Source organism: Phodopus roborovskii, unplaced genomic scaffold (assembly GCF_943737965.1).
Source record: "Phodopus roborovskii unplaced genomic scaffold, PHOROB, whole genome shotgun sequence".
Taxonomy (NCBI): domain Eukaryota; kingdom Metazoa; phylum Chordata; class Mammalia; order Rodentia; family Cricetidae; genus Phodopus; species Phodopus roborovskii.
The window spans coordinates 953,314-979,886 of record NW_026126446.1 but is presented as its reverse complement, the minus strand read 5'-3'; the positions used below and the strand labels follow the sequence as shown (position 1 = coordinate 979,886).

At 41.1% G+C, this 26,573-nt stretch overlaps 2 protein-coding genes across 3 annotated transcripts in view; one reads left to right on the top strand and one right to left on the bottom strand.

Annotated features, from left to right (window-relative positions):
* The window catches only part of Ptbp3 (polypyrimidine tract binding protein 3), a 297,169-nt gene that overhangs the window by 18,947 nt on the left and 251,649 nt on the right, over window positions 1-26,573 (top strand). The gene's annotated exons all lie outside the window — the stretch shown is intronic.
* Kiaa1958 (KIAA1958 ortholog) overlaps window positions 1-26,573 on the bottom strand; it is a 120,623-nt gene that overhangs the window by 1,655 nt on the left and 92,395 nt on the right. Inside the window, exon 3 of one of the 2 annotated variants that reach the window (XM_051187881.1) lies at window positions 14,155-14,327. In XM_051187881.1, coding sequence (XP_051043838.1) covers window positions 14,155-14,327 — 173 coding nt within the window. Of the gene's footprint in view, window positions 1-14,154; window positions 14,328-26,573 lie in introns of those variants that run through there. The other variant, XM_051187880.1, reaches the window with a different exon arrangement.

Below are 26,573 nucleotides of genomic sequence, written 5' to 3'. Positions count from 1 at the left end.
CTTCAGTCATCCTCTCTAAGGGGTTCCATGACTTAACCTTGGAATTATCCCAGCCTTAATGTCCTCAATACCTGCTCATACCATTTGGTACCTATTACTGAGCATGAGCCCCAGAGTAAAAGAACCGACATGTCAGACTTGCATAGAAAGTGAATGCTCTGTGACTTTTCACTTAATAAAGTTTTCAATGCCAGTCTTATGAGTTTGGCTCATAAGAAACTTTTGTGGTCCAGATGAAGGTGTAAAGAACAAACAACCTTGAGTCTAGCTACAACCCACATGCTTTGGACAAAACAGAAATTCCAATAAAAATGTTTGAGTAGAAACTATACAGTTGACCCTCATTTTGCGAATAGCCCAACAGCCAAAGAGAAAACAAAAGATGAGTCATATAATAAAAATGAGCCAGGCTCGACTTAATAATAAATGGTGACACACACCTTTAATCCTAGCACTTGGGAGGCAGAGGCAGGGGATCTCTGAAACCAGCCTTGTCTACAGAGTTAGTTCCAGGACAGGCTCCAAAGCTACACAGAAAAACCCTGTCTTGAAAAACAAAAAACAAACAAAAGAGCCAAATTAGGGGCTGGGGAGATAATGTCAATAAAGTTAGGAGTCTTAGATGCTCTGGCAGAGTAGCAGAGTTCAGTTCCCAGCATATCAATCAGGGATTCACACTGTGTCTCCAGCTCCAGGCATCAAATACCCTCTGCTGTCCTTGGCAGGCACTCACAGGCACACACACACACTCACACACACACACACACAAACAAACAAACAAAAAAAAAACATAAAAAGGATATCCATGAAGAACTTGATTTAAAAACAAAATTGAGTAAACTATGACCATATAAAACTATATCTCATTAAATATACTCCAATAACATAAACTAGAATGACTTGTTAGAAAACTTTATTCTTAGTAAGCAAACATATTACCCTATTGCGGTTAAATAAGGATCAGGATAAACAAATAGGCCGAATAGATGTTTATTCAGGGAGAAATAACTTACAACCTAGACAGATGAACACCAGCAAGTTCCACCGGATGCTCTCCTGTCTGAGACCCTCCAGCAAGAGAGCATTCCCAGTTCTTCCTCTGACCTCCTTCCACAGGTCACTTCCGCCCCTGGCCCCACCCCCCAATAGGCGTGGTCAGTGCCACAGAAGGAGACAATGTAACTATCTCACTACAATTCCCCAAAGCTTAAAAAAGTAAATCAAATTCATAAATAGTAAAAACAAGCCAGTAGAAACAAAAATGAAAATTAATGAAGGAAGAAGGAGGAAAACTGGGCAAAGAAAACATCAACCTTTGAAAAAAATCTATCAAGCCGATTAAGTCCTATCAGGTCTGAGGGAAAGAAAAAGGCAGAAAAGTGAACTTAAGCCAATTAGGAATAGAAGGTAACATAAAATTAGAGTAAAGAACACGAAAGAGCATGTTTTGTGTACATTAACTTCAAAATCTATATAATGTGGGTGGGTTTGTTTTTAAACTTTAGTGTGCATGTGTGCTTGTGTGTGGAGGGGTTCATGAATACACATGTGCACACTGCAGGTATATGTGGGCATGGAAGCCAGTACATTTGTGTAGTTTTACTCTATCTTACTGCAGTCCTGGGAATCAAATCAAATGCCTTCTACATGCTGGGCAAGTGGTTGCCAATGACCTACCAATTCTTCTGGATTTGAACAGTTTGACATTATGGGAAAAGGCTCCTCATTCTTACCTGACCCACATCTACACAGTACATCAAAAGCCAAGCCTTATGAATGTAACCCCTAATACAGGCCACTTTCACGATGCATACAACTATGATGAAGGAGATGTGTTCATATTAGTAGGATGTCAAGAAAGCAATGGCTGGGCTGGAGAGATGGCTCAGCAGAAGGAAGTGCTCTCTATGTATGCCTGATGACCTGGTTCAAGTCAGAACTCATGCATGCAGCAGCACAGATCTGTAAAGCTAGCACTCCTGTAGTGAGATGCAGGTAGGCAGAGGCAGGAGAAATGGCTGGAAGTTCCTAGGCCACCTAGCCTGGGGGACTTAGCCAACAGAACAGCAAAGAGACCCTGCCTCAGAAAAAAGGCAGGAGCCAAGAACTGACTTCCACAAGTTGCCCTTTGAGTATCACATGTACACCATAACATGTATCTGTGCTCACATACACAGGAAGAGACAGAATGTGTTCCAGCACAATGGTTCTGATGTGCAAAAGTTCCACCTTAAGACACCCACTGCCTGATGCTTACATCACAGTCAAGATGGTAGGGCAGTCACCCTGCATTGCAAGTGGTGTTATTACAGTGTAAGGATGATCCGATCTCAGTCAATATTTACATGCATGGACACTGACATGACAGGGAGAAAAATGAGAATCTACAAATATTGAAAAATTATTTTAAAGATGCAGCATCTACTTTAAAATTTTCCAAATTGAATTGAAACTGATATTTCAAGAAATAAATACACTTAATAAAAATAAAAGTATTCCATAGGCACAAACTATAAAAATATATACACAATGAAAATTAGATTCTTCCTTATGAAGTGAGGGGTAGGCTGGCATGCTAAATTAAAAAATACAAAAGAAAGGAAGGAACACAAAAGAAAAAATATCATTTTCTGATAATCTGTTAGTCTATTAGTCCAGCAGATTAGGATATCTATGTACAAAACATTAGACTAGCTTTGTTAGTTATCATTTAAAAAGTTAAAACAAGCTGGGCAATGGTGGTGCACACTTTTAATCCCAGCATTCAGGAGGTCGAGCAGGGGGATCTCTGATTTCAAGACCACTCTGGTCTACAACGTGAGTTCCGGGACAGCCAGGGCTACACAGAGAAACCCTGTCTTGAAAAACAAACTAAGTTAAAGCAATTAATTGGGATTCCTTTGGTTGTAAGAAAAAACAAAACAAACAAACAAAAAAACAAAAAAACCAAAACAAAACCCTGGATCCTAAACAGGGATTGAGAATTAGGAGTCTCCAAGGCCATCAGATATTCTCTCCGCAGCACCAATCTCTCTCTGACATAGGAAATTAAAACCATATGAACTTCTACTCCACCCTCACTAGGATGACTAGAACTAAGAAACAGAAGAAAGATGGCAACAAATAGTAGTTGGGATGTTAGGAAACCAGAAAGCTCATGCACCTTGACAGAAATGTAATCTGATGCAGTTGCTTTGGAAACAGACTGTCAGTCCTCCCAAATCTAAGTCACATACCCAACAGGGCAGACAGCATTTCCCATATATATGAGTTTTCTTCAGCAATAAAAAGGAATGAATCTTGAAATTCTATGCTAAACAAAGCTCACTTATTTCACTTCTGTAGACACAAAAGGACAAGTAAGGCAGAGCTACAGGACAGGGATAATTCTATGAATGTGCAGAGCCCAGAGTAAGCGAATTCACAGAGGCACATGGCAGGGTAGTAGTTACCAGGTTCAGGGACAATGAGGAAATGGGGAACTATATTGTGTAGTGAGTACAGAGTTTCTATTTGGAAGAATGAAAGAATTCTGGGAATGAATAATGGTGACGGTTTGCAGAACACTGTGAATACAATAAATGCAACTAAGTTGTACACTTACAAACTGGCCATCATGGCAAGATATCTCCAAGGATCCAGTAGTAGTATTTATATCTGGTGAGTCATCAACAGCTTTCTAGTTGGAATTAATGCCAGCTAATTGGAAAGAAATAAACCTAGCCAACTACACATAACTGGTGAGGTCATGGACCCTAGAGGAGAGCCTACTACTACTGCCCCTTCCCTGAACCAGGATGATTTCCAACTGTATTCTCAGTACTCATCCTTACAGCCACAGGCAAGTGCAGCTCTCATCAACAAAACTCCTTGCAGCAGATGAGGATCACAGAAATCTACAAACAATCAAAACTCAAGAAGTGACAATGGGGTCCCCAACCTCAACTGACATATCTATAATACAACTTCGACCCCTTAGGCTCAGGGAACATCATGGGAAGGGGGGGGGAAAGATTCTGAGAGATAGAGGGCAGGCCAGGATGTCTATTGTGAGGCAGTGTCTTCTTTACATGACAGGGAAGCTGTACCCATGACATCTCAAATAGATGGACACATAAACAAGACCTGCACAGCGACACCAGTTGACATGCCAAAGTGGATGGGGAAATCCTACAAGGTCTTACCATTACAGATGTGGAGCTAGAGGCAATTAATGGCTGCTGAGAGAGTCTTCTCCAGGGACGAGCCCCCAAGACAGGCTATCCAATCCCAAGTGGTCACCCCTAAACACATGCACATAGAAACAACACTAGATGGACTCAGAAGGTTGTCTGTGTGTGGTGGAATGAATATGAATACACGTGTGTGTGTATGTGTGTGTGTGTGTATAATATATATTAAAGAAAGGTGCAGAGTTGAAGTTCATTCTGTGAGACCACAGAGTTTCTAAATACAGAGTGAAGTTAGGACATGACAGGAGTTACAAGGAGATGAGAGGAGTTGCAGCAAGAGAGGGAGAGGAGGAAATGATAAAAACATAGTACTTATGTGTGAAATCTCAGAAAAGTAGCAGATTTTTACACGACAAAAGCTCAAAAGTTCAATGTTATATTATGCATATTTTTCCACAATTTAAAAGTTTCAAATAAATTACTGGATGTGGTAGAACACACCTTAAATCTCAACACTATGGAGGCAGAGACAGGCAGCTCCCTCTGAGTTCAAGGCTAGCCTGGTACACATAGCAAGTAGCACAGGCTAGCCGGGGCTACGCAGTAAGACCTGTCTGAAGTGGGGAGGGGGATGTTAAGAAATTAAATTTGCGAATAGTTTATCCAGGTGGTGCTGTGATTCAGAATGCTAGGCTTACATGTGTGTGTCACTATGCCTTTCTAGGTAACAGCTGTTGGTCACGGTCATCGTAACATGAGAAAAGTCACATTTATAAGATGCTGCCAGACCTTTCCCACATGACACGATAAACTGGCTCTCAGAAGTTGAGGTAACATTGCTTCTTGCATTGTCTCTTTAACAGACCGAAGACCTTGGTAATGGGAAATATTTGACAGTCAAACCAGGCTGAGAAAGGAAGGAAGGAGGTAGTGAACACAGGCCAGAATGAACTGCTTTCTTGCGTGTACATGATACACTCTGTGTGGGTAGACCTGTCTGGAACTATCTGCTTACTGTGGTTTTATTTTGAAATGTGTGGTCTTTTGTGGAAACCAAGAAAAATGTTCTGTGTCAATGGGGTGCTCCTGATATTGGTTAAGTCACCAACTTGACACATTTATCAGCACACAGGCTGCCATTATCCAATCAGGCAGAATCTTGTCGGTGCAGGAGACTCAGTCCTGAACAAGTGCTGCTCTTGCCTTCAAGGAGTTCTTGGGCATGCAATCCACAAAGAGCACTGCACTGGAAAGCACCAGCGATGGCTAACCTCCACCCTCAACCAGACAGCAATAGCTAACTCCACCCTCAACCAGACAGCAATGGCTAACCCCCACCCTCAACTGGACAGCGATGGCTAACCTCCACCCTCAACCGGGCAGCGATGGCTAACCTCCACCCTCAACCAGAAAACTAACCTCTACCATCAACTTCACAGCGATGGCTAACCTCCACCCTCAACTGGACAGCGATGGCTAACCTCCACCCTCAACTGGACAGTGATGGCTAACTTCCACCTTCAAATGGACAGCAATGGTTAACCTCTACCCTCAACTGGACAATGATGGCTAACCTCCACCTTCAAATGGACAGCGATGGCTGACCTCCACCCTCACCTGGACAGCGATGGCTAACCTCCACCCTCAACTGGACAGCGATGGCTAACCTCCACCCTCAACTGGACAGCGATGGCTGACCTCCACCCTCAACTGGACAGCGATGGCTGACCTCCACCCTCAACTGGACAGCGATGGCTAACTTCCACCCTCAACTGGACAGCGATGTCTAACCTCTACCTAAATTGGATTGAGAGACTCCAGGGCACCAGAGTAGTTTCTACAGAGGACTTTGTAGGCAGCACAAATTATGGGCTGGGGTCCTGGATTGAACACAAATGGGGAAAGGAGGCAGGGGATGCAGCTCCATGGGTTCACTGCTTGCCTAGCATGCAGACACCACAGGCTCTATCCCCCATGCCACATAAACCAGAAGAGGCAGCACATGCCTGTGATGCCAGCATTCAGGAGGTGAAGGCAAGAGGCTCAAAAATAGACAAAAAGGTGTGTGTGTGTGTGTGTGTGTGTGTGTGTGTGTGTGTGTGTGTGTGTGTCTTTCTCACTCTCTTACTCACTAGATGTAAACAAGAAGCCTCATGTCTGCTGATATTCCTTCGCCACCATGACAGGGCTTCAGCTCAAACTGTCAGTCAGAGTAAACTGTTTCCTTCATCAAGTGGCTTCTTGTGAGGTATTTGCTCAGGGCAGCCACAAACAAATAACAGGGACATGGGACCCGGGTGATGGGATGACTGAGTTCAGCAAAGGCAGATACAGAAACATGCAGAAAAGGCTTAGAAGCATGGAGGGGTCTTGTGGTTTCTGGGAATGGTGGCCAACGCTGCTGGCAAACAGAGATAAAGATGAGGCTAGACAAATGGGTGTTGTATAAGAAACTGACCTAAAGCTCAGTTGGTGGGCACAGCCAGCTTGTTTTATATTGTTCACAATTTGTTTTTTTTAATTTATTTGTATGTGCATTGGTGTTTTGCCTGTGTGTATGTCTGTGTGAGGGTGACAGATCTTACCATTACAGGCAGTTGTGAGCTGCCATGTGGGTGCTCTTAACTGCTGAGCCATATCTCCAGTCCCCTGTTGTCTAGTTTTTTGGGTTAACCTCTGGAATAAGCTCAGGTGAGATTCACTCTAGTGTTTCTCCTAGGGTAACTCATGTGGATGGAGACATCTGGATATTAGGGACACAGCCTGCACGTATCTATAGGTTTAGCTGGGTTTCCCCTCATGGCAGCTCCTCACAGCCAAACCCCTCAAAGCAAACACCGGGAAAGCCGATTCCACCCCCTGAGCATAAGAGCAGAGAGGTCACAGGTATGAGGTGTGCACACAGGAAAGGAGTGACACTGTGTCCCCATGCAGTGCAGCATGAGGGGTCAACCAGCATGCAAGGTCAACAGGCTGGAACTGATCTCCAGGGCAAAGGAAGCTACTGAAGACGGTTTTTCTTGATGCTATTTGTTTAAATCCTTTTAGGAATTTGTTCATTTTATCTGTGGTCCCTTTTGGGGGACAGTTGTTCACAGAATCCTTTTTCGTTTTTGTATGGTTGGTAGTAATATTCCCTTTTATTTCTGCTTTCACCATTCCATTTTAGATCATTTTATATTCTCTTACCTTCATCTCTTTTCTACCTTAAAAAAAAAAAAATCCATGGTGCACGAAAGGACTTTGGGAGCACAGCGTCTCGATACATACTCCAGGCTGTCCTTGAACTATCAGCCATCCTGCCTTGGCCTCCACAGTGCTGGCAGTGTGGCACGGACAACCACACCCAGTTGACCCCCTTTGACCTGTTTCCATAACCTTTCTATCTGCACATTCAAAAAAGTCTTCTCATCTTGCTTATAATTTATTATTTTGTCATATGAATCTTAAAACTTTTTAAAAATTGGTTTGTTTTGTTTTGTGGGACAGCACAAAACCTGGGTAAACTGGAACTCACTATGTAGCTGAGGCTGACCTTGAACTTGCCATGATCCTCTGCCTCTGTCTCCCAAGTGCTGAAACTGCATCTTTGCTACCAGATCCAACCAAATATCTTTTTAACTTATTTCAACATTACATTTATTTATTGACTCACAGCTTTTATATTCATATTTAATTTCATAACATAAGCTTTCAGGGTTAATCTATATTTTCTTCATAAATACTGCTTTTGCTGCATCTTTTTATCCCTCTGTATTTATTTTTTTTTAATTTATTTTGTTTTTGTTTTTTGAGACAGGGTTTCTCTGCATTGTTTTGGAGCCTGTCCTGGAACTTGCTCTGTAGACCAGGCTGGCCTTGAACTCACAGAGATCGACTTGTCTCTGCCTCCTGAGTGCTGGGATTAAAGGCATGCGCCACCAATGCCTGGCATATTTTATTTTTAAGGTATATACCTTTTATTGTTTAAATTTGGAGGTGGTGGTTGAGACAGGGTTTCTGTGTGTTCTCCTGGCTGTCCTGGAACTCACTCTGTAAAGCAGGCTATCCTCAAAACTCAGGTGATCCACCTGCCTCTGCCTCCCCATTGCTGGGATCAAAGGCATGCACCACCACCACTTGGCTTATTACTTAACTTACTATAAGAAATTTTGGGGCTGGCCCCAGAAGTAACACATCATTAAATAAAAATGTAAGTGCCAAGAATGAGCACTATGAGTTATTGATCAGCAGAGTCCCAGATGTCTCAGAAGCAGCAGGCTATGCCCATCCTTCTTGCTTGCCCATTATAATGTGGTAAGACCATATAGCTGTAGATACCACATACTTTAGTTGCCTGATATAGAGAAATAAGTTTAAAACTGATTGGGAAACCCTTTCCTCATTGCTAGCTTACATAGTACCAAAGACATCAATGGTTTTAGAAATAAAATCCTCAAATAATACAAATTATTATTTTTAAAAAAGAAGTTGGTGAGTAGGTAAAAGAATTAGGTCCTCTCGAGTTTTGAATTTTCATACATAGACCAAAGAAATAACCCTCACCATTCAGAGTTGGCTGACAACTAAAGCTGATGCTTAACTGATTTATCTTCTTTCTCAATGAGCCTGTGGGGTGATGGACTCAGGAAACACCACGAGACCCAAGAGATCAGTCAGCCCTCAATAGTCTAAGGCACAGGCTCACCCTGAACACAAGCCATATGCTTTAGAGATGCAATTAAACTATGTACACACTTTGAATGGATTCCTTTTTCTTTTATTAAAAATGTATTTTTTCCTACATATATCTTCATTATGATTTCCCCTGCCTCCACTCCTCTCAATTCCTCCTCTCTTTCCCTCCTATCCAGATCTACTCCCTTTCTGTCTCTCATCAGAAAACAAACGGGCTTCTAAGGGACAATAATAGAAAAACAAAATAAGATAGAACAAAAACAAAAACAAAACAAACAAACAAACAAACAAAAAAAAAAACCCACACTGAAGTTGGACAAGACAAACAAGGAAAAGAGCCAGATAGAAACAAGAAACCAAGACCCACTCATTCACACACTCAGGAATCCCATAAAGACACTAAACCAGATGCCATAATGTATGCGTGGAGACCTGGTAGGCCTATGTGGGTCCTGTGTAGGTTGCCTCAGTCTGAGTTTGTATGAGCTTTGTTCGTGCTAATTTAGAGGGCCTTGTATTCTTGGTGTCCTCCATGTCCTCTGGCTGTTTACATTCTTTCTGCTCCCCCCCCCCCCCCCCCCCGCAGGGTTCCCTGAGCTCCAAGGGAAGGGATTCGATGGAGACATCCTATTTAAGGCTGAGTGTTGAAAGGCCTCTCACTCTCTGCACATTGTCTAGCTGTTGGTCTCTGTATTTGTTCCCATCTGCTGCAGGAGGAAGCTTCTCTGCAGGTGACTGAGCAAGGCACTGGTCTATGAGTACAGCACAGTGTCATTAGGAATCATTTTCATGCTACTTTTTTGTTGCTTTATGTGTGTGTGTGTGTGTGTTTTGTTTTGTTTTGTTTTTCTTTCAGAACAGTAGTATTTGGTTTTACCCTAGGTCCCTCCATTATCTAGTCACTGGTTCTTCATCCAAGCAATGTTGGTCTGGGTTCCATCTTGTGTAGTGTGCTTTAAGTCAAATCAGCTTTGGTTGGTTACTCCCACAAGTATTGTGCCGCCTTTGTACTAGCAGATCTTGCGGGCAGGACACCATTATAGATTAAAGGGTTTGCAGTTGGCTTGGTGCTTATGTGTCTCTTGGCAGTGTGCAGAGTACCTTCCTGTACCAAAAGAAGTTAGACTGTAGGCACCAGCTCGACTTCTCCATGTACAATGAGTTGCCTTTAGCAATGGGGACCTGCTGTCAGTTTGTGGAGAATAACCTATAGTCTCAGCAACTGCCTGGGTTGTTTGGGGACAACTCAATTAGATGTAACCCGATCCCAGAACCTCTGTCATATTCATAAAGACTATTTTACAGTCTTTGTCTTGTGCTTCGGCTGTACTGGGGTACTCGGGGCCTGCTGTGGTAGGGTTGCTGGGCTCTAGTGGAGACACATTATCCTGATTGCTATTGTGTTTTTATTCTTGTGTCTAGACATCAGGGTTTAGGAAGATCGTAATTCTTGGTGCTGATAACCTGGTCTTGTCTATGTTGTGCAGGTGTTTTGTTCCTCTCTGGTTCTTAGGAGAGTATGGTGGCTGTGTGTTGCCTAGTAGGGAATTCTTCTGGGGTCCTGATAGGTGTGGCCACTGGGAGTTCCAGGTAAAATGTATTCTGGGTATTGAGAGATGACAGTCGGTAATGGGGATGGGCTAGAGAGGGGCTGAGGCGGTGCACAGGAGGGAGCAAGCGGGGTGTCCCGTCAGGGTCTATCCCTGGGAATGGGGCAGAGCATGAGGAGAGCCTGAGAAGAGACTGGGAGGCCAGCCCCTGAGGAATGGAGGGGCAAAGCTCTGCAGTCAGCCTGCCTGCTTTCCTAGCGGAAGTCACATTCTACAAACTCTAAGCTGTGATTTAATCTTCTTTTAGTTCATGATATTTTATAATTTCCTTTGTGGTTTCTTCTTGATCAGTGGGTCATTTAATAACTCCCAGAATCCAGGGTCTTTTTAGTTAGCGATCTGTAATGTAGTTTAATTCTAATATGGACAGGGGACACACTACAATTTCAATACCATGATCAAGACTGACACTGTGAACTTCCTTCTTGGCTGATGCTTTTGCAGTTATAAAATACAGTTTTCTTCCTTTCAGAGAGTAAGAGGAGGGCAAGGAGGAAGAGAGGGGGTTGGGGAGGGAGAAAAGGAGAGTTGGGAGGAAGAGGGGGGAGAGCGGGAAGGGAAAGAGAGGAGGGTGGGGAGGAAGGAACGGTATGGGAGAGCAGGAAGAGAGGCAGTATAAAATTCTAGGTGGGCAGGTTTCCTTTTAGCTAGTTACAAATGTTACCCACCCCTTGTTTGTGGCTGGCTGGACTTGCTGATGTAGATGGTTTTGCCCATTTTCCTCTTTTCTGGATCAATTTGCTACTTATTGTTCCATATTATCTTGTTACTGTTTTTGTTTTAAAAGTCTATGATGTTCCAAAGACTGATTTAAAGCACCCACATATACACACAGTAGCTGTCTTCCCAATTCCAGATGCTATCATCTCCCTTTTGGCTGGAGGGAGAACATTAAACTTAATCTTTCTCAAAGTGTGGATCTGCTGCTGCTCAATTTCCTCATCTTTGAATGTTTCAAAAGTCATTATCTCATACTTTTTGAAAGACATCTTCACTGTGGATACTGAAATTACTTTTCTTTCAATAATTTAAACGAGACATTTGCCCCAGTATCTCCATCTGCCTGGTTTCTGATAGAGTTTTCTGTCACTCTTACCTTTGATTCTCTGCAACAATTTGTCCTTTTGTTCTAGCTATTCTTGTTTTCTCTTTGGTGCTGGTTAAGAACATGATTATGATATATGTGTACAGCTTCTTCCTCTTTTTTAAAAAATATTTTTAAACATTTATTTTATTTTCAATTATGCATCTGTGTAGATATAGGCATATGAGTACAGATGTCTAGCTGTCTGCAAAATCCATTAGAGAGCACTGACTCTCTACAGCTGGAATTACAAGTTAGAAGTTGATGGGGGGGTGCCTTTATGTATGCTGTTGTACATGTTTCTCTTATTGGTTGATGAATAAAGCTGTTTCGGCCAAAGGCCAGGCAGGATGTAGCCAGGCACAATTATAGGAAGGACTACAAGATTAGGAGAGAGCTGGGTAGAGGAATGGAGACAGATGCCATGTAGCTGCTGAGGAAGAAAGAAGCCTGGGCATCACCGGTAAGCCAAGACCATGTGGAGATACACAGATCAGAAGAAATGGGTTAATAATTAAGAGAGAGCTAGCCAATAAGAAGTCTGAGCCATAGGTCAAACAAGTTTATAATTAATACAAGCCTGTGTGTTTTTATTTGGGACTAAGCAGCTGCAGGACAGAAACTTCTGATCATAACAAGTGAGTTACAGAATATGTGTGCTGGGAATTGAACTCAGGTCCTCTTCAAGTACAGCACCTGCTCTTAACCCCTGAGCCATCACTCCAGCCTCCTTTTGCTTTGTTTTTGAAACAGTCTTGTAATGTAACTCATCCTTGCTTCCGAGGTGCTAGGGTTAGGATTAGAAGTGGATGTCACAAGCACAAGCTTAATTCATTCTTTTAAGGAATATATTTGCTAGTTTTTTTTTTTGCATGTTTGACAGACAATTTTTCATTAAATATCAGACATGGAATTTTGCTGTGTTCTAGATTTTTAAATAACATTGTTCTATGTGTATAGGTGTTTTGTCTGCATATATGTTTGTGCACCAAATGCATGCAGTGCCTGTGGAAGCCAGAAGAGGGTGTTGTATCCTCTAGAACTCGAGTTATAGATGATTGTTGTCATGTAGGTTCTAGGAACAGAACCCAGGTCCCTGGCAAGAATAGCAGATACTCTTAACTGGCAAGCCATCCTCTAGCCCTGGCAATGACTCTTTAACAAGAACCTACTTAGTTGATCTTAATTTGCCCAAAGCCCTTAGTGCCTCCATTTTGGATGTTTCCCTGAAAAGATCTGTTAGTAGCCAGAGTCTGCTATTTACTGATAATCAATCCACTCAACCAACCAATTGCTCTCTGTCTTTGGTGTATGTGTGTACACATACATGAGGTTGTGCATGTATGTGGAGGCCATAGGTAGACATCAGGTATCTTCCTTAGTTACCTCTCCATCTGACTTTGCGAGGCAGGGTCTCTCAGTAATTCCAGCTCGAATGGCTAGCCAGTGAGCCATTCTGGGCACCCACCATCCAGCCTTTTCCATGTGGACCTCAATTTGGCTCCTCTTGCTTTCTTGGGGAGCACTTACCCAATGAGTCACCCCCCCATCCAGCCCTCTGACCTAGAATGTTTTTAGGGTCCGGAAGGTTCCTCTTCTAGCTAGGGGTCCTCAGTGGTCCACCTTCCCTCCTTGACTTTACCAGTTTTGCCCTCAGAAGGAAACGTGCTCACCACACTTCTTTGTTCTGCCCTCACCCCCAGGATGCTTCCCTTTCTTCATGTGTAACAGAGAGCCTCTCACACTACTTAGCGCTGCCAGAAAGAGAAAGCCAGGTTTTCTACTTTAGCTTTTATTGATTCCCTAAGTACATCACCCAAACTGAAATCCTACATGCCATCAGGCTTCAAGAAATGGCCACCATCTGTGAGACCTTTACATCTAAGCTTTCAGCTCTTCATTTCTACCATTTCAAACCTCACAATCCCAGCTGCTTAATAGATGTATCCGTTGGACCCTGCCCTGGTTTAGAGTCACTGTGTCCCACACTATTCACAGATCTCAAACACTTGAAGTTGGAAGAGCTCTTAAAGAGCTCATTATAGAGAGGAGACTGGGGACCAAAGATACTAAATAAGTATTTTCTTCATAACTTCCAATTAGTTTCCTTAAAATACCACCTTTAACGTTCCTTTCTGCTAAAAACAAAACAAAACAAAACTCTAATGTATTCTTCTTTGCCTGTCCCCGATACTTAGAGCTCTTATCAACAAATCCTGCAGCATGGAACACCAAGAAATGTCAGTGACATCCCAGTGTTTACAAACTCTGAGCTTGTCACCAAAGTCATCAAAGTCTGGTTTTCCGTCTAGCTACACTGTAGCAAATGGCTCTGCCCTCTTCCTTACATCACTTGGTCTACTAGTCTCCTGTTTTCCAGTTCTACTAACTCCTACCTCTTCCTGGAAATATGGCTTAACCTAGTCTTCCATACACTTTAACAAATGTACACTCCTTAGACACTTTCTAAATCCTACTTGGTCCTGTAGAGAATTTTCTTTGTACTTTTTGTTCTTTCAGGGGTGTCCCCCACAGCACATAGCAGGGTGCCGGGCATCTGGGAGTTCAGTAAAATCAGCCAAAAGAATTAGCAAACTCACGCATCCCTTACCTTGGTGATGTCCGCGTGGTCTTTGAGCCCGTTGGTCATGCACCAGTAGCGCCACACATTTAGGGCGTACCTCGTGGCTTTGGTTGTGTTTGGGCTCACTGCACTGGTACACAGATCATTCAAGTCATCATTAATATTAAATACAGGAAATTTGTTCAGCTTAGTAGAATAAGCTAGAAACAAGAACAATAGAAACATTACAATAATTTGCCACTCCCTTCTTAATGAGCTTCATTCTGGGATGATATTGAATAAAAACAAATTCCAAAAAAGAAACAAAACAAAACAAAAAACCACCTAAGAGGTGGTGGGACATACCTCTACTCCAGTACTCTCTATGTGCTCCAGGCCAGCCTAGTCTACACAGTGAGTTCCAAGACAATCAGTGCTACACAGTGAGACTGTCTAAAAAACTATTTACATGTTATCAGAACCCATGCCTTGTATCTAACCCTGATCATTTTGCCATGTGCACTGGATGACACACTGACAAACATTTCAGTAATACGATGGAATTAATACTACAAAATATAGCATTTCTACTACCAGTAGCAAATAATGAGAAGGAAGGAAGTAGTTTTTAAAAAGGAAGGAAGGAGGAAGATTCCAGGACAGGAAGGAAGTCTACGAGAAAGGGAAGAAGTCTACAGGAAAGGGAGGAAGTCTACAGGAAAGGGAGGAAGTCTACAGGAAAGGGAGGACAGTTGTAGAACAGGGAGGAAGTCTAAAGGAAAGGATAGAAGGTTGCAGGAAAGGGAGGATGGTTACTCATCTTCAGTACACAAAGGCTTATCATCTCTCTGTTAATAAAGCTTCAAATTACTTGTGTGCTGTCAGGAGCAGCCTTGACTTATATGGGGCTATATTGCTCTTAACCCCTTCCTGAAAATGATGTACACACACTCATACCCCCACACCCATGCACATGGGCACACATGAGAAGGTTGGACTGATTTAAGCCTTGATTACACAAACCATCAAATCAGAATGGAAGATGAAATGAAAGCAGTATTAGGGAGAAGGAGGGACTCTCAGGGAAGGTGTGCCTTCACAAGAGAGGGAAAAGAGTTTAAATTGCCAAAGAGAAAAGGAATCCATAACCATTAGCTGGCTTTTCCTTACACTCTGGAGTCTGGTAAAACAAAACATCCCTGAAGAATGTATATTCAAACATACTGGCTAGGACTCAGACAGCAAAATGATAAGCTAGTGTAGTCTGTGAGTTCGTTTCACATCACCTAACCCAACTTGGTTTTCAGGGTGCCCACTGAGGATCTCCTCTTGTTCTTCCTTCTCTCTAGATTTCCCCTCCTATTTATTCTCTCTGCCTGCCAGAATCCTCTGGCATCCAGAAGAACAGAGCTGAGAAATGCCTTTGAGTTAATCAACATACTTAAAAATTATTTATGTGCATGGGTGTTTTGTTTGCATGTATGTCTTTGTACCATGTATGTACCTGGTGCCCATGGAGGCCAGAAGAGGGCACTGGATCCCCTAAGACTGGAGTTACAGATGGTTGTGAGCTGGTACATGAATGCTGGGAATCGTATCTGGATCCTCTATAGTAGCCAGTAGCCAATGCTCTTGACCACTGAACCATCTCTCTAGCCCCTCAATATACTCTTACTTCTAAGACACTTTGTGTGTATTAGAGCCCCCTTTTCCAGGTTTCACGCCTGCCTTCATTCCTTAGGTGTGTGCTGTGGTGGTGTTGGCTTCTATGCTCCTTAAAAACGTGATGCCACTTTTGACAACTTGGTCCTGCCCATACTGGAAGGCACAAGCTGCTTTACCAAGCACAGGTATTGAGGGGGATGATGAGCAACACTGAGCACATGGGGTCTGAAGCATCCTAGTCCTTCCACCTCTTCCTCAGACCTACCTAACTTCGGTATTTGCAGGACGTCCTTGATACTAGTAAGATTTGTGCAAAATGTATCATTATTGAAATATTATTTTAACTGGGCAAAGATGTGTTACATTTGTTTATGCTGTGGAATATTTCTTAACATAAACAAATGTAACAATCTTCCATAGCTTACAGAAATTGGACCTATATTAAAATACCCTAGAAGAAATCTTCCAGTTCACATGGATTTTGCTAGCAAATTATTCTAACTTTAGGGAACAAGTAGTGATGTATTTACCTGTTTTTGTTGTTGTTGTTTTTAATTTAAGACAAAGTCTCACTGTATTTTTTTTTTTTTTTAAATTTAACACAGAGTCTCACTGTGAAGCTCTGACTGGCCTGAAACTCACACATCCACCTTCCTCTACCTCCCAAGTGCTGTGTCTAAGGTGTGCATCACCACACCCGGACACTTTCATAAGATTTACTTTTAATTGTGTGTGTAGACACTTTCATAAGATTTATTTTTAATTTTGTGTGTGTGTGTGTGTGTGCGTGCAGAGTCAGCAGACACCAGAAGAGGGCATCAGATCATCTAGAATTGGAGTCACCTGGTGTGGATGCTAGGAACCAAATGCAGGCCCTCTGCAGAAGCAGAAAAGTTCCTAGCTACTGAGGCAGATCTGCAGCCCACCTACAACTCTTTATAAGACAGTATAGTAAAAACAGAACAAAATAAAGAAACCTACTGACCAATTCAGCTACTAAACAGACACAAAAATCTTTAAAGTAATGTGAAGACTAGAGAGACAGCTCAGCAGTTAAGAGCACTTACTCTAGCAGAGGACCCAGGGTTCAATTCCTAGTACCCACATGGTGGCTCACAACCATATGGAACTCTAGTCCCAAGACATTTGACATACTCTTTCTGACCTCCCTGGGAACCAAGCATGCATGTGATACACTCACACATATATAGGCAAAGCATTCATAACCAAAAATTTTTAAAAATCTAAGAAAAATTTAAAAATAAAAAATAAAAGATTCAAGGGCTTAAAAACCCAATATTAAAAACAAACAATAACAACAAAACAAATGAGGAAATTTAATTCCTACCTCACACCATAAAAAATAATAAAACAATCCCAATGGACCAAACTATAACCTTATAGTGAGTTCAAGGCCAGCCGGGTACACAAAGGCCTTGTCTCAAAAGTTAAACACAATAAAACTCTATCAGCTCTATGACACTGGAGCACCCAGACATTCTAAACAGTGCAGCAAAATCAATACATAAGTAAAACACAGAGCAATTGGAGTCCATAAAAATTCACATCAAACACACACACAAAACATCATTAAGAGATGAAAAAGGCAAGCCACATAATGGGAGAAGACATTTACCAGGGATTTATCTGACAATCAACAACAAAGCAGACAGTCCAATTAAAAATACCAGACAGGTGGCCCATGCACTCTTAATGCCAGCACTCTTGAGGCAGAGGTAGGAGATCTCTGAGTTCAAGGCCAGCCTGGTCTACAGAGCAAGTTCCAGAACAGGCTCCAAAGCTACAGAGAAACCCTGTCTTGAAAAACAAAAACACAAAACCAAACCAAACAAAAAGTAAATAAAATTGAGCAACACTGGGATGGGGGAATCTGGAGAGATGAATTTTCAGTTCGAAGCACTGACTATGCCTACAAAGGACCTAGGTTCTGTCCCCTGCATTCATCAGTCAGCTCACAACCACCTGTACCTCCAGGTCCAAGGGATCTGACGCCCACTTCTGACCTCTAAGGACACTACATGCACATACATGCACTCTGGTACCACACACACATAAAAAAGGACAAGACTTTAACGAGTATCATATAAAATTAGTATATAATCTAGGGATTCTACATTAACATTCACCAAAGCAAACATCTTCCAGGAAGAAATAGCAAGTGTTAATAAGGAACATTTTGCTGGTGCAAGAATACAGCCATGGTCACTTTTAAAATTAATTCACGGTATCTGCTAATGTTGAACGTGCATCTATTACATTATGCAAGATTCTACATCCCCAGGAGGGATATACACACCAAACATAAGTGTATATATGTCCTTCTGTATATATGTTTCTCTTATTGGTTGACGAATAAAACACTAATTGGCTGATTGGCCAGGCAGGAAGTATAGGTAGGGCTAGGAGATGAGGAGAATTCTGGGAAATGTAGGCTGAAAGAGTCGTCATGTAGAGCCCAGGAAGAGAGGACTCACCAGGAGTTCTCTGGTAAGTCAAGACCACATGGAAATACACAGATTAATAGAAATGGGTTAATAATTAAGACAGAGCTAGCTGATAATAAGCCCAAGCCACCAGCCAACTGTTTTATAACTAATATATTGTCTGTGCGTTCATTTGGGGCTGAAGGGCAGCAGGACCAGTTGGGACAAAGAACCTCTGGCAACATGCATATGTATCAAAAGGCAAAGATAAATGTTTATAAAAAGTCTAACAATAGAATAGCCCAAGACTCGAGGCTGTCCTTTGTCCATAAAATACCAACTGTACGTAAAATTACAAAATACCTAACAATAAATTATCATACAACAGTAGTGAGGAATGAATTGCATGCAAGCATGAGTGAATCCTACAAACATAACATTAAGAAAAAGAAGGCAGATGGCAGAGTATACTGAGAAGGGCACTCATGTAATTCATAAAAAGACTCTTGGTCATTTAACAGCAGTCTGGAAGGTAGTAATAGGGAGAGCAAAAGAGAAACCTTTGAGTTCAGGCAATGTTCTTATTCCTCTGGGTGGGAATTGTGAAAATGCTTGCTTCAGAAAAATCAACTAAATATTGATTTGTGCATTTTTCTATGTAATTTAATAAGAAAACCAACCCAAACATCTTAAAACTAAAAATACCTTATGGATAAAGTGTTATATGCTATAAATGTGGATTGGAGGGGTCAACTAGGTATTTAATTTATTCAAGTAGTTTTTAATTCAATGTAATTCTAACCTAACTCCTCTTTGTGGATACTGGATAGCCTAATTTTAAAGCTCAGTAGAGAGTAAACAAATTTTAAAAATAATTTTGTGATAAACTAATCTGGGTAATGACAGATGCCGTTAATCCCAGCACTCGGGCAGCAGAGGCAGGTAAAACTCTTGAGTTCAAGGCCAGCCTGGTCTAGATGATGTCTGCACTATTTTTGTTGAGCCATTTTAGGTAAATGTAGAAGTAAGTATGCAATAATAAATAAAGATGTCTTCCAGGACAGGCTTCAAAGCAATACAGAGAAACCCTGCCTTGAAAAAACAAACAAACAAAAAACTCATTAGTGGAGAAAAGATTAAACAACGCATATTTATAGGCTATCATTAAAAGCTGTGCTACCCTTTTACCTGTGAAAACAGGTCTAAAGCATGGTAAATAGGGATCTGGGAAATGATAGGCTGATGTATGCTTATTTGGGGAGAAATCACACCAGACAGATGACCACCACAGGTTCCTGTTCCAAGGATGCCTTTGGATGCTCTCTGGCTCACGCCTGCACCCGTCCCCACTCCCCAATGGGCATGGTCAGTGCAACAGGTGCAGGTGGAGGGGATATCTCACTACAATTCCCCTTTTAGTCTAAAGAAAAGATTTAAGCTTTATCCAAAACTATACACAAAGATAGTACATATCAACTATGCTCTACAAAGAGGAAAATTAAGAACATACACACTTAAGACCTATTTATTGCCAGGGAGGTAACAAGAGCAAATAGCAAGAACTACACAGGTCCACAACATATAAAGTAAAAAAAGGAAAATTTAGTTTAAGATAGTCTAATGCCATTTTAACAAGAAAATAAAACTTAAATTATCTATTTATAACTTCATTTAAAAAGTCCTAAAGGATGCATATCATATTATTAGTTCCAAAGTACTTTCCGTCCTGTATTGAGTATGAATATATTATTTCTGTACATTGTAAAATTCACTAGGACTCTGGAACTTTGTAGGAAAAAGTAAACTTTTTCATCCGACCTAAGACTTTCTCTTCAAAATGTCACTTAAAGGATTTTATTGGAGATACAAAAAAAATGTATGCATAAGGAATTATGAGAGTTCATGAAAGTAAATAGAAAATAAAACTAAGGTCTTTTAAAACAGACTTTAGCACATTTGTGCAAAGCAGTAACAGCTTACTTTAAAATATTAAGGTTCTTGGCCAGGTGTAGGTGGTGCACACCTTTAATCCCAGCCCTCAGGAGGCAGAGGCAGGCAGATCTCTGAGTTTGAGGCCAGCAAGTTTCAGCACAGGCTCCAAAGCAATACAGAGAAACCCTATCTCAAAACACACACACACACACACACACACACACACACACACACACACACACACACACAGAGAGAGAGAGAGAGAGAGAGGGAGAGAGGTATGGTGATTCACACCTTCAATCTCAGCACTTGGGAGGCAGAGGAAGGCAATACTCTGAGTTCAAGGCCAACCTGATATACATAGCAAGTTCCAGGTCAATCCCGGTTGCAAAGCAAGACCCCAAATCTCAATGTATCTCCCTCCCTGTGCTGTCCCTGTTCTGGAGATCCAATAGTAGGCTCAGCGTGTTAAATAAAGCAGGCACTTTCTCACTGATCCACAATCCTCAGTCCTGAAGATTCATGGGTGAAAACACCCACATCCTCCCGCCCCCAAAAGGCTATGCGAAAGCCTTATCTGTGGCAGTCTCTGCGAGTCATCTTTCCAGTGTCCTGTCTATTTCACCTGCTTCTTCCTTGCGATGGCTATTCATTGCTGCACTTGTCATAGGCACTAGAATGTTAGACAAAGCAAATGCTGGCTTCACGTCCACATAAAAGCAAGTCTGCTCCCAATACTTGCCATTTTCGATGTTTGCTTTAAAAACTTTTAACATTATTTAACCATTTGGCTAAATAAAATCCTCTTAAAAATGATTATGAAGCTGAGCAGTGGTGGGGCATGCCTTTAATCCCAGCCCTCAGAAGGCAGAGAGAGGTGGATCTCTGTGAGTTTGAGGCCAGCCTAGGTTACAAAGTGAGTTCCAGGACAGCCAGGACCATCCCACAGAGAGACCCTATTTCAACAAACAAACAAACAAAGATTATGCATACATTTTAAGATGAAACAATTTTACCATTTGTACCTGAGTCAACTTGAATCCTAATGTTCTTTTCCCATAAGCAAAGTAAGATTTGTTAGAAATATACTTGCAAACATATGTAAAGATGAGTTTCTTGTTTCCTGAAGTACTATGAAAACACAGGCATAAGCTTTACAGTTAGACCATTGCATTGCTTTACAATGATAGCGCCATCTCCATTTGGAATATTCAGCTGAGAAGGCTGGTGAATTATTCACATATGAAGGAGGTTTACATTTCAGTAAAATGGTTGTGAATATTCATCTTACTTTCAGGCGTTAGGTCTTTTTAAAGCTTTACTTTATTCCTAATCACACACATGAGGGGTTGGTTATGTGCACAGTCATCCTCAGAGGCTAGAGGTGTCTGATCCCCTGGAACTGAGTTATGAGCCACCTGATGAGGATGCTTGGAACTGAACTAAGGCCGTTCAGAAGAGCATCACATACTCTTAACTGCTGAGCTCTCTCTCTAGCTCCTAATGCTTTTTTATTATTAGATAATTTTAGTAACACAACAAAGATGCACCAAGGAATCCTTCCAATTTGGTTCTAAGAACAATGTCAAACATGCTAAATATAATAAGCAACACATGGAGAATCCTATCTGACTAAAAGCATTTTTTTCTGAAAATAAGGAAACCTAGGACCTAACATATATTTAAGAAAAAAAACGTATACTTTGCTTTGTTTTTTGAGAGAGGGCGTTTCTGTGTGGCAGCCCTGGATGTCCTAGAACTTGCTTTGTAGACCAGGTTAGCCTTGAACTCGCAGAGATCTGCCTGACTCTGCCTCCTGAATGCTGGGATGAAGGAATGTGCCACCATGTCCAGCTTTAAAGTATATATGTTTAATGTGTGTGTTTTACCTGCATGTGTGACTGTGTATCATGTATGTGCCTGGTGCCTGCAGAGGCCAGAAGGGGTGTCAGATAACCTGGAACTAGAGTTAAAGGCAGTTATGAGCTATGTGGGTGATGGGAAACAAATTCAGGTCCTTTGGCAGCATGAGTTGTTAACTTCTGGATCATTGCCAGCCTGTCTCTATGTATTTAGATTAGTGTAACTTTGTGGAGTAAAGAGAAAGGGCTAACAGAGAAAGGGCTATACAAACAGTAAACAGACCCAGTGTTGCACACACTTGATCCCAATACATGAGAGGTGGACTCTAGGAATCAGTTATTCAGGTCTGCCTTCTCCTACATAACAAATCTCAGACCAGCCTAGGCTACATATCATTTCAAAAATGGGGAAAAGTTTAAAAGGGGTTGCATAAGCATTTGGCCACGTGAAACCTGGGTCAGTGGCTCACATGTAATTGCAGTGCTGGAGGAGATGTGAAGGGGCAGTGGCCAGGCAACTGAGCTAAAATGTTGAGCTCCTAGTCACTGAGAGATGCTGTCTCAAGGTGTACTGACAAGCACTTGACCTCCATGCATACATACAAGCCAGAAAACCCTCCACAATAAGCAATAAATAAATAACGCAGACAGCTAATTATAAGCTGTGGGACATTCTGCCTCATAAGCAAGTGAACTAAGCAGCTATAGACCCATTACTAAAGGACTTTATTACCTTGCAAGGTTGTGTAAACAGCTGTGTACATGAATGTTTCCTCTTCCAGAGTAACATGTCCCTTCATGGTTAGATACAGAGTACCTGGCTTTGCACATACTGTCAACATCCCAAGGGCCACTGCAGTCTACCAGGCCAACAATTGGGTTTCCCCCCAAATTGTATGTGTTCTGTTTTTTAAGTTGGAGGATTTACAAAATCAGCTACCTTTGCAAAAAATAATTTATTATCTGAAAATTGGTCATCATGCCCAAATACAGAAAAGACTGTGTGATTAAACAGGCTCTTACTAGAGATACTACTGACACATGTGGGCTGAGTTTATTGGATTGCTCATTTCCACAAATTTTAGGCTGTATCAACAAGTATAAAAAACAGAAAATCTCACTACATTACAGGCCAACATTATACACACGATGGAATCAACCACTGGGACACAAAACTGGAGTTTTATTTAAAGCACAAGTGCACAGACAGGTATGAAGCAGAAACAGTGAGCTGATAAAAATGAAACATCTTAGTGGAAAAGGTCTGTGAGCAGCAAAAAAAAAAAAAAAAAAAAAAAACGAAAGAAAGAAACCAATACCATATACTCTGATATGTTACAAATATCAACAGGCAGGATCAACTGACCAAAGGACATCTGACACATTAACACAGTTTCTTCCATTGTAATCCGCCCTTCTTCCTTTCCCAAGTTAGAACTGTAGCAGCTTTAATAAAAGTTTTATAATATGATTTGAGTGAGACAGACACACATGTGCTTTCTTCCCACATCAACTGTATATAGAAGCCAAGTGGCTAGAAAACATCCAGAAAGACACAATCTACCAATATGGCCAAGTAAATGCATCCCAAAAGGACAGCACAGCCCCTCTGTGGTTTCATGATTTTTTTTTTCCCTAAGCATTGGTTACAGTATTTCCAAACAGATGCCTGGTCTTAAACCATAGGGACTAAAATGATAAGTTTGTCTTTTTATACCTTAAGTCCTCAGTGATGGAAGAAAAGGAACTGTAAACACACTTCTATGATTTACAACAAAACAAAGAACCTCAATGAAGCTGAACATAGCTCCATTCCACTAAACCACACCGATTCTTCTTTGTAGTAGACAACTGAGTCATATACAGATTCTAGTAAATTCAAGTATGGCCAGTTATTGTCTTCAATCAGGCAGATGGGATTTTAGTTAAATGTTTGTAGTACTGCACAGAAGAGGGAAATGATCACTCGCCATGAGGCTGATCTGGCAACTATATATCCAACTTCAGCAATGAATATGTTTACAGTTATGGGGAAAATGAAAACTATAAATTAAAAACCTACCAAGTACATATACTATTTGTTTAAATAATTGCTCTAGACCTGAAGGCCTTGGACAGAGAGATTCAAAACAGAAGATCCAAGGGTGGAAAATAAATTGGATCACAAGGTTCAAACACATGCCCACTGCTAACTCAGACTTCGTCATTGGGACCTACCATGCCATAGTCTTTGGTGTCTGAAACCTCCCAACACAGGAATCAAGGAATGTTCTGGTATGACTCTGAGGCTGGATCACAACAGCAGTATTGCTCCATACCACACAAAACAGTTTCTTTTTATTGCTTCATCACCTCACAGAGGGGCGGACATTTAAAGCATATTCTGGCAGGAATGCTCACAGTTAAATCTGCCTTTCTTTGCCTCTAAGCTGGTGGTTCTCAACCTTCCTAATGCTGTGACCCTCTAATACAGTTCCTCATGCTGTGGTGACACCTAACCATGAAATTATTTTCACTAATACTTCACAACTGTAATTTTGTTATTATTGTGAATCGTAATGTAAATAATTTGATATGCAGGATATCTGATATGTGACCCCTGTAATAGGGCCACACAACCCCCCAAAGGGTCTTGACTCACAGGTTGAGAGCCACTGCTCTAAGCAAAGAAGTGACAGGGGCCTTGAGGAATTAGTTTTAATAATGTGAGAATTCAATCAGTAATTTCAGCACCAATGTGTCCAAATACAGCACTGGCTGACACGATGCCTCTATCTTCTTTAGGAGATTATCCTGTCATTATAGGAGCCCTATAATTATTATCTATTGAACTGGCAGGAGGAAACCCTGTACTATGTGGGGAATTTTGGCATGCTGGTGTAAAAAGGCTCTTTAGGAAGCAGTCTTCTTCGCTTGGTATTTCATGATAGTTTAACTTCCGCTGTAAGAAAATAAATAAGAGTGAAATGACATTTTCCCCACGCTGAATTCTGACCAGTACAGGAGACAGAGTTAATCTGTTGAAGCAGCGTTCCTCCTGTCTTCAGAGTGTGTGGGACTGCTGGGGAAAGTAGGAAACACAGGGAACTGAACTGGACAGATAGACATGGAAGACTTGATGGGCATACAAAATACAGTCCACAGACCTAAGTAAACACTGGATACAAAAGGAACTATAAGGTATAAATTTGATCATTAATTACTTTTTTAGATTCATTTTTTTTACTGTTTTTAATTATGTGTAAGTATGTGGAGAAGTTTTGGTGTGGAGCTAGAATTACAAATACCTGATGTAGTAGCTGGGAATCGAACTAGGGCCCTCTGAAGCAGTTACACGCTCTAAAACACTGAACTATCTCTCCAGCCTTTCAATTACTAGATAACCTTACAGATGCAATTCTAAGTAAGCCATGCTGACCAGCTAGACAGCATGTGTGCCTCATAAGCTCCTGGACTACTTTCTTCTGTAAAAATGGTCAAATCTAAGAGAAACAGAAAATTCTCAGTGACGGAGTGAACAAAACACAACTCTTGCTTCCTTCCTTTTTTTTTTTTTTTTTTTTTTTTTTTTGCAGGTGTGTGGAAGGAAAGCTCTCTAAGACTGGAATGGTACATACAACACGACAGTTTGATACTGCATGACGACTACATTTCCTTCTGTAGAGGCCACGAAGCGCTGGCTCAAAAGACCAGACCACATACTTACTTTCTCAAATCACACACGCAGGAGGGTGACACAGCCCAACTACCGTGATAGTGATGGCTAACGATTCCACAGCAACGTTATAAACACGGTGAACAAGCATCTAGAACAACATGCAAAGCCTCAAAAGTCACTCAGTTATCTCACAATGCATAGAAATTGTAATGTTTTTGGCAAGTATTTTTTCCCATAACAAATGCTTTATAAAGCAAAAGTTTTTTAGTTATAAATGCTATTTTAAAAGTTGTAACATAGTGGATTATTGTTATAAAAGTTCAGTTAGATAAAGTTAATCTGGTTGGACTAATACTAAATGTGGGCATCTAGTATAAATAATCAGTTATAAATTAATAGTAAAGTAGTCTAAGGTATGTGACTTCTAAAATGTTGTAACAACACTGAAAACCAACAGCCATTAAAACACTATATGCACGATACCTGTTAGGATTCTACATCACCAATGCCTTCCTAATTCTACCTACCACAAACGAGAAAACTAGGTCAAAGCATTTTCAAAGCTCCCATTGAATTAAATGACAAACACTAAAAATGCTAATTCCAGTGCCACACCGAGACAGACAAGTAATCACACTGCACGTTTTTAAAAAATATCCTAAAATTTGATATCTCCACTGATTCTGATAAATACAATTTGTAAATATGTCTGTGAAAATTTTATGCTTGAATTCCTTTTTGGAAGAAAAGTCAAGATAACACAAGAAATACCCTTTGCATTTCCAATCTCCCTGATACAGACTTAAGAAAATCTTAATGATGTTAATACAATTTTAATCTTTTTGACTGAAGATATGTCTCAAACTGTAAACCAGTACAAATTGTATCTCAAATTAATAACATGGG